The 9,726-nt window shown below is 38.2% G+C and overlaps 1 protein-coding gene and 1 long non-coding RNA gene across 2 annotated transcripts in view; both read right to left on the bottom strand.

Annotated features, from left to right (window-relative positions):
* LOC137283747 (uncharacterized) overlaps nucleotides 1-9,726 on the bottom strand; it is a 702,566-nt gene that overhangs the window by 546,986 nt on the left and 145,854 nt on the right. The gene's annotated exons all lie outside the window — the stretch shown is intronic.
* LOC137284381 (toll-like receptor 4) lies at nucleotides 1,714-4,359 on the bottom strand. Its single transcript, XM_067816165.1, has one exon. It carries the CDS (start codon nucleotides 4,354-4,356, stop codon nucleotides 1,714-1,716), a length of 2,643 nt encoding a protein of 880 aa, XP_067672266.1. The 5' UTR covers nucleotides 4,357-4,359.

Here is a 9,726-nt window from a genome sequence, read left to right on the forward strand (position 1 = left end):
CGTACTCCGACACAGTTCGACTTATCCGGAGTCCGACCTAGTTTGGCTTGATCTTTGATGTTTAACTCGGGTTCACGAATACATATTCGAACTCGCACAACCTTGTGGTCAGTTCGACTTATGAGTATACGTTTCCCGGGACTATTTAGTGAGATTCAAACAACCTTGAATTCCACATATACTTTCGACATATCCGGATGAAAGAACGAGTTCACTGGAATGTGACTTCGCGACAAGGTTTCAGGTTTGCGTTGAATCCAAAAACGTCACTCACTCACCCAGTCACTCGAGACGTCAATACCAGGTACTTTCTACAGATTGATAGTTTTAATTGACAGCGGTTTTTATTTTAAAGGACGTGATTGAAAGCTACTGTGGATTCGACACACACTAGTTCGATACAACTGTTCAAGTCTGTGTTAACTGCATGTTACTTACTCATCATTCACTGATCGGAAGCAATTAGCAAGGGCCAGGTACATTTCCAATATGAGTGACTGAAACTGTTTTAAACGACTTTATTGAAATCTTTAAAACATACAGTATACAAATAGGTGCCTCAAACTCTACACTTATTTCGATTTTCTTACCAGTTCAACACAAAATACTCATGAAACAAATAAAACAATCACAAAAAAGAGTTAATGTGTTAGCGTTTATGTTAAAAGCCACCAGTGCTATACTTGCTAGTCATAAAGGGCAAATTGGAATAGGAAATAATTATAGCATACAAGAAACTCTAAAAATTACAGGAAGGAAATTAAAGACGATGAAAGGGGTGTTTCAGTGGTGGCTTTTTGTGATTGTAGAAATAGTAAAGAGTGAAGATGTAGCAGTTGTGATCAAAATGTTCGCGTGAATGAATCATAGGATTGGATAAGAAATGGGGATTTTCACCAAACCTGCACAACGTTAGTTGACCTGCATTAAGTAGCCTTTCCAATTTGCAATGACCAACGCCGGAAATGAAAAGTGAAGGAAAATACATTTCAGTAAGTCCTTCGTGTCATACTGTTCTAAAACATTCTCGACGAACCATGTCTTTCCTCCCGAGAATATAATACATTCGTAATGAGCAAATTCATTTCGACAACATTATTACAGGAATTTTACATCTGTTTTACTTAACAGCAAAACGTTAATGAAATATCAGTTTTACAACAAAACAAACAGTATATATTTGTTACAACGTGGTTGAGAATAAGCCCGGAATTTTAATGCATTCCGTCCAGTTACGGGAGAATAATAGAAAAGCAATGTCTTAGCAACACAAACATCACGTGTTCTCTGTCCCGATAGCCCTTTTTCAGTAAAAATCCACCCAGGCCAGTAAATTTCTGCAGTCACTTGCCCGACTAGCTAATGAATTTTCTCAGAGACATAAATATGCTGAACAGCAAAAGGAACGCCGCTCTGGCAAATAGAAAACATAAACTTTTGAAAAGTTTTAAAGTAAAGACTAAAACATGAACGCTTACTTTTATGAGATTTCATTTTTTTTAAATTGATTTTCATTTGCTGTTCAGCTTGATAATATTGCTCACCATATAAGTAGCTTAAGTATGAAATCCGTGTCAGCATTTAAATTTCGACCTAGTGAATTATTCTGTGGGCTGGTAACTATCAGGCATAGCCAGCCCGATTGCCTTGCAAAATTTGGAAAGTATTTCGCACACTGTGTCCTGCCTATATTTGAAATATAGAATGTTCTGTTCACTGTGGTCTGACGGACTGACTCAAGCATCTCCAGAACTCCTCCCTGTCTTCCTCCTCAGTGGGGTAAGCTATGTAAGAATCTGTATGCAGCAGTTTTAGTATTTCTGGCGGGATGTCCTTGGTTGGTAGTTTTTCGTACATGATCAGGATCACGATGTCCCTCCCACTACTGATGCTCTCCATCTGGGCCATGCGCAGTTCGTACATGCACCAATAACTGTCCAGAAAGTTCTGGGACAGAACTACCAGAGTCTTCCTGCTCTTCTTGATGGCGCAAATGATGTTTGCAGCTATTGGTTCACCTGGCATGAAGTCCCGGTGATGGATGTTGAGGTTTATTCTCTCATTTTCTTCCATGTTGTAGTGCATGTCGTTGACGACAAACCCTCGGTCTTCGTCGGCGTAGGAGACAAATGCGTCGTGCATGAAACACGCGTCATCCCTAGTATGTTGGTTACGTTTATACCAGATTCTGGCAGAGTGGTACAGATACCGCAGCTTCCACCTGTACCTTTGAAGCAGCCCCAAAATCACAACCATGAAGAAGAACACGATTAATACGGATGTGCCCCAAACTAAGCTTACAGCAGAAAAGCATTTGTTCTCCAGATCGCGGATCAGACCTTCAAAGTCGTCTTTGTTTCTAATGACTCTTACTTTATGGAACCGTAAACAATAATATCCATACATGTTATCAGGGGTCACCCCTGAATCAAGCAGCCAGTTCAAAGTCTCTAAATTCTTACACGAACACCATAATGGGTTCCCACTCAGATTCAGAGTCAGATTCGGGGAAACAGATTTCAGCGTACGTATTTGTTCTCGAACATCCCGCACAAGCCACATAATATAATTATTTGATAAATCTATTTGTTCCAAATTCTTTTGATTTTCCAGTTGAGGGGAAAAGTCGAAAATATCATTTCTGGATAAATTAAGAATTTCAAGGGATGTCAGATCCCGAAATATCATTCCTCGAACAATCATTAGATCGTTTGATACAATGTGCAGCTGTTTCAAGCGGAACAAATTTCTGAAAATCTGTCCATCTGCATCTTTGTATATGTCCCATCTAAAAAAGTTATGTGACATATTGAGTACTTCTAAGGATGCACACTTTTGAAACAGGTCTGGAGACAGCCACCTAGCAAGGTTGTTGGATAAATCTAAAAACTTTACATTGTCATATCCTAGCAAAGTTCCTTCACGAAACTGAAGAAGGTTGCTGGACAGATCCACGTGTTGTAAACTCTCAGCTTGAATCCTTACGGATGCCAGTTTGCTAGTCAGTTGAGTAAAGTTCGAATGGACCATTTCCAGATTTGGGGGAAGTGTCAAATTTGTTAACAGTAGAACAGGTTTTGTGGTATACGGATATATATACGGTTGAATTTCATAACCCCAAGGCACTGAATGGATAATGTTTTCATTAGAGGCATTAACGGCTCCACCTACGACGTCAGAAAACAAATGCATATCAAGCATAGTTTTGACTGGCTCGTCTATAGGGTTGTTCACTCCACTGAGACGCAAGTATTTTAACCCTGTAAGATATTTCAGTTCATGGACGTACGCCCCATAATCAAACCTATGCCGTTGCACAGAAACGAATCGTAGAGATTTTGGCAAGAGACGAAGCACACCTCGATTTATGTTCACGATAGTGTTGTCATCAATATACAGGTGAGTGAGGGAAGTCCTGGCCAGATATTGCACGTCTTCCAGTCTGATCACGACACATTTCGGAAACATTCGGACGATTCTGTTAGCCACCAGAACTCTAATGTTAGATGACTGCAGACCGTAAAAGGCCTTGCCTAATTTCGCGAATCCAAGAAGGGTGTTAGAGGAAATGTTCAGGGTCTGAAGGTTTGGTGTATGTGAAAACGTATTAGCCTCAATGTCGGTTATAAAACAGTTTGATATATCCATATATTTTAAGTATGGGACGTGTTCAAAGGATGCATTATGAAGGTTCCTTATGGAACATTGTCCATTATCACCGGACATTATAAGTTTGGTCAAGTTGGTAAGCTTGGAGAATCCTGGAGCAAAAGTTCCGTTTGTTATTCCATCAATGAATAGGGTATCCAGTGAAAGGAGCCAGTGAAATACATCAGGGTAGGAGTTAATGGCTTTCATTTCAACATAACTTCCGTCGTCACTTCCAACTTTAAAGAAATTATCGTTCAATTTCAAAACCTTCAAGTTGACAAGGTCTTGAAATAATTTTGGGTTATTCCTTAAAAGGCGTAGAGTAATATGATTTGTTTCTAAGCTAAGGAAAACCAATTGGTACAGTCGTTCAAACGCTCTCTTTTCAATAATCGATATAGAGTTAGAGTTCAAGTCTAAATAGGTCAGATTAGGATATTTTCTGAAGTCGTCATTTCCCAATTTAATTATGTTATTACGTCCCAGAAGGATGACGTTGGTGTTTGTTGGGAGGACTAGTTGTTCAGTGAGTGAAGATATACCTCGGTCGGAACAGTTCGCTATGTTCATGTCATCACCATAGCTACTGTTGTCATGCCAACAGTGACAGAGGCGTTCACAACTTTCAATCCCATCACCTTCGTTGAAAGTCAGTGTCAGGACTTCAAAGGCCAGTGTGAAAACCATGAGAAAAACCGTATTCATAGTGGAACTATCTGCAATCGAAAGATGCGTCTTTAAATATTTAGATCGCAAGCATTTGTGCCAACAATTGTATATCAATGTAATCATCCCCAAATAAATTTCAAATCGTCTTCTCCTTTACCATGAGAGAAACGGTTTGGTGTAGATTTGAGCAATACTGCCCAAAGAACTTTATGTCTGTCTTATTTTCGCCCCTATTATAATTACTAAACGTACTTTTCTCTAATTCTAGTTCCTTGATTATGAAACCCATTTCGACTAAAATATTATACATCACGGGGATATTTTATTGATAGTGTTACAAATGAAATATTTCCGGCCAGTTACGACTTTATTCGCTACATATCTTGAGAGACTTCCTGATCAGTGTTTCAACTCGGTGTCTGTGTCCCAGTTGCTTGAGCGGCTCGTGTGCTCAAGATGTTTACCTAACGTGCCTAATCATATAAAGATATGATGCTTTCTCATCGCCAAAGATAAAATATTTTTTTCAAATATGATACATGTCATTACCCAGACCGTAAAAGTTACGTTGCTATCATGGCTGAATGTAACATCTTCAAACGTTTTAACTTTTCCTACAAACCTTTTCACACTTTTATTAAACAGTTACTTTGTGATCACGTCAGTAGACCAATGAACCCATTTCCTGTTTGAAAGTGAAACCAGTCGCTATTATTGATTACATCGTGATTATAAACATATTTCATATCTATGTCCAGTTTAATAGCCGTGTCATGAAATATTACTTTGATATTTGTGTATCCACTTTGTCAGCTGACAATGGCAGTGTATCAACTTCCTGCCAATTTCTCGATAATTGGGCACGACAGAAATTCATCATCGTAGTCATCTTGCCAAAGCAGACTCTTTCTAGAAACACAACATTATATGGACTTTGGATGAAGTACAAACTCGTCATTCCGATCTAACAACCTAAAGCTGACGCTACATTGTGCATGTTTTGGAATTTCAGGTAAAATGTATAGCATCAGAAATGTTTGAATAAACGGACAATAAGACGCATTTACCGTGAAAGTCTGGTTTTACTAGATTTTAATTCCTTAACTATTCTGTAACGTTTCTTGGCAGAATGGATCCGCGACCGAATGTCCGCTTGACGGCTTAGATCGGTGGTCATCCTATGTACTACTGAACTGCACTGGCAAGTCAACTATTTGCAGAGGTGTAACAATAATTATTATATAGCCGTGCCGTATAAATACATTATATAGCATAAACATTTAAACGTTTTGGTGAAAACAGCTGACGCAAAAATCCAATGAATGTTTGTTAAAATATTCTACATTATGAATTAAAACAAAGTTTGGGTTTTCTTTTTCATTTTTCTTTTCATTTGTAAATTTTACAATCAAACATCGACGGTTATATATGCCCATGCAATATTTTGTCTGTAACCTAAATCCATACCTTCCAAGGCAGTAGTGACTACTACTGTTTTTTTAAATATATTACAATTTTTTGTAATTATAAAAAGACACGTTTTCTTTCAAAGCCGGATCACTTAAGCTTTTACATCTGAACATAAAGAAATATATCTCGAGTAAGAAATAAAGTTGTAAGAAATAAAGTTGTACTCCAACAATGAGATCACCAGAGTCCGTGGTCAAAATATTAAAGTATGTCATACCTTATTGTTGCCGGATCCAGATAAGCGGGATTAATGTAGAGTGCGACTTTACATACGGAACGAAACTGTCTAATATTGCAGTCAGCAAGTAATCAATAGCCCCATAAAGTCCATTGCAAACGCTATAAGGAAGAGGAAAATAGAAGAAGGCAAACGACGCTTTATCATATCCAGGTATCGTGTTAATAAGCAATCTCTATTTTACTCGTTTAGTTTTGGTTGTTTAAACTTCCACGTTGCTATCAGTAATAGGCAAGCTGTATGGCCGCGTTGTGCAAATAACCTAATATGATTCAGAAAATATAGTTTCATTATTCAGGGAAAGTCGATAGTATTGCTCTTCATCGACGGTATTTATAATATTATGCTTAACACACAATGCTTTTGGGTGTGTCCATTCTGGACTTACGGACGAGGGGGTAATTTTTATCAAGAAGCATGTACAATGTGAATGCCCTCCCCAATATTTTAAAATATTTGAATCTACAAAACGGCTGACCACGAGTATGTGTGTACAAAACTGATGACCCCTACGTCCCCAGAACAAAATGGGTGACACATCGGAGAACGTTGGAGAACATGCAGGGTTGAACTTAACGGTGTCTGACTATCTGACTAATTTTCTTTATTTCATACTGAAGAGGCCATGATACAGTAGTGATTTGTCGACAAACATGTTGCTATGAGTTGACACAACCGTTTTGTGAAACTGTTCAAAAGTTCTCTTCTAAAATCGATATATCGCAAGTGCGGTAATCTACGTAGTATAGATGAGTACATTTTCTTCAAGCGCCATTTTCCAATTTAGTACTATGTACAACGTCCCAGAAGGATCACATTGGTGTTTGTTCAGTTCAATTGTGTTATTCAGCATGTGTGGCCTCCAGCCCATGTACAGATGATACAGCAGCCGGTTGTATGTATTTCTCAATTTACTGATGATATTACGTCCCAGAAGGATCACAATGGTGTTTGTTCAGTTCAATTGTGTTATTCAGCATGTGTGGCCTCCAGCCCATATACAGATGATACAGCAGCCGGTTGTATGTATTTCTCAATTTACTGATGATATTACGTCCCAGAAGGATCACAATGGTGTTTGTTCAGTTCAATTGTGTTATTCAGCATGTGTGGCCTCCAGCCCATGTACAGATGATACAGCAGCCGGTTGTATGTATTTCTCAATTTACTGATGATATTACGTCCCAGAAGGATCACAATGGTGTTTGTTCAGTTCAATTGTGTTATTCAGCATGTGTGGCCTCCAGCCCATGTACAGATGATACAGCAGCCGGTTGTATGTATTTCTCAATTTACTGATGATATTACGTCCCAGAAGGATCACGTCGGTGTTTGTTGGGAGGACGAGGTGTTCACATAGTGAAGATATACCCGGTCGAAACACTTCGCTATGTTCATGTGATAGCTGCTGTTGTCATGCCAACAGTGACAGAGACATTCGGAACTTTCATCACTTTCGTTGAAAATCAGCGTCGATGTGACTCTGGAGCCAATGTGAAAACCATGAAGAAAGTCGTTTTCGCAGCTGCGAAATCTGCACTTCAAACTTTCTTCAGGTTGACTTCAGGTTAATCAGTATTTTGTATATTGACAAGCATAGGCATTTATATTGTTGCGATCCACACTTATATGACTAAAAACTATGTCAAGCTCTTCTGTAGAAGAAGACAGGATACAATTTTCCTTAGTTCTAGATGCATTTCAAGAACCTACTTCTCTACCTGTGTGACGACAGTAATGTGTTGTATATTCTTACAAAAAGCGTTTTCATATGAAGGTACTATTTGTTCTTGTCTAGAAACCCGTGTAGATCCGCGTTAGAACTGATCTTCAGTAACCCATGCTTGTCGTTAGAGGCAACTAACTGGATCGGGTAGTCAGGGTCGGTCGCTGTCTTGTTTGACACATCTTGTCGTATCACAATTCCATAGATCGGTGCTCATTTTGTTGATCACTGGATTGTCTGATCCAGACTCGATTATTTACAGATCACCGTCATATAGCTGGAATATTGCTGAGTGTGGCGTAAAACTAAACTCACTCACTCACTCACTCATTCACTCTTGTCAAGAAATAGTATATGTTTGTAAGGACATATGTTAAGACAGATATCCTATTAAATTGTTATTGTCTCATCTATAAAGTATGAAACAAAGTGGGTGATTTTTGACTATGTGGTGTGATTCTTACACTCTCAGTGATATTGGCAGGCCACGTAATCATAACTCTTCCTGACTATTCCAGTTTAATATCAGTATTGTTCAGTATCAACTTACTGTCAGTGATTTTATTCACTACGACATTTGTTGGTTTTTTTGTTTTTGTTTTTTGTTGGTTTGTTTTTGATAGTGCATTTTGGCAACTGAGTTGCTTAAATAATATCATTTTCCAATATGAATTGTTTTGCATATTTAATCATTCATTTCGCCTAAATTATCTGCTGATTCCGACGAATCAGAAGCCGAGAACCTAACATAACCCATTTAAGACAGTTCTGAACATATTTATCCAAATGTCCTCAGTCTTCTGGGAAAAGAAACGATCGGCTCTTATATAGATGTGTGTGTGTGTGTGTGTGTGTGTGTGTGTGTGTGTGTGTGTGTGTGTGTGTGTGTTGTGAGTGAATTGAAGGGAGGTAACTATGGTCTAATAATGCTCCACAAGTCATATTAATTGTGACATTTGTGTAACCAGAGCATCTTCTGACATAGCATCTGGTCCAGAGGAAGACAAAATAGGATGACGCGGATGGTAGACGGCGGGGCGGAAAGAGGCGCCTCTGGTAACTTAATATGTACTCGTAACAGGAAGTGAGGCTGTGCTTGTCAGTGTTGTTTGGGTTGTTTATATCTCAAAGGACGACAGTGGTCTGTTGATAAGTATTCAAATCAACAAATGTCCGATAATAGAAAAAAATATTTGTTAAAAACAAATGCGTACATATAGCAATTTCGAAACTGGTGTAACCTATACTTAATATTGTAACGGTGAAAATTACTGGGTATTTCAAATACTCACAGACAGGCATACAGTGAAGTATAACACCGTAAATAGAAATATCCCTTTCCAACGTGGTATGAAACATGTACCTGTGTCACTTCACTATTTCATCCCATATTAAACTGACATACGGGTCTTGATGTAACTGAAGGGGCGGCTAGGTGTCCTAGTACATTCGCTCGTCTCTCTAGAGGCCTTGTTTCGATTCCCCACATGGGTACAATGTGTGAAGCCCATTTATGATGTCTCCTGCAGTGATAATGTTGGAATATTGCTAAAAGCGAAGTAAAACCAAACTCACTCACGCACTGAAATAATGTACAAAGTGGCGTTAAACCAACACACTCAGTCACTCCACTCATAACGTTTAAACACTCATGAACAATTATTCATACATTGAGACACAGTTGTGAACATTGATAACTATGTTTCATTGTGTACACTTAAGATCTCAGATAAATTGTCATTTACTACACATTTGTCAGAAAATGTATGATGTTGGAAATAACATTTATATGACATTTGTCAGAGATCAACAATGACACATGTATAAATATGAATAGATATAATAACATATAAATGGTTCACATAAATTCTGCATGGTTTAATTTTGATATCACATCTTCACCACTAACAATTAAACATAGCATAGATCACAATGAAAAAGAATTAATGAGAGTGAAACAAAAACTTTATTG

Source organism: Haliotis asinina, chromosome 5 (genome assembly GCF_037392515.1).
Source record: "Haliotis asinina isolate JCU_RB_2024 chromosome 5, JCU_Hal_asi_v2, whole genome shotgun sequence".
In the NCBI taxonomy this organism is placed as follows: Eukaryota; Metazoa; Mollusca; class Gastropoda; order Lepetellida; family Haliotidae; genus Haliotis; species Haliotis asinina.

Excerpts from the sequence above, each read along its gene's own strand:
- LOC137284381 (XM_067816165.1), bottom strand. The coding sequence starts at position 4,356 with ATGAATACGGTTTTTCTCATGGTTTTCACACTGGCCTTTGAAGTCCTG.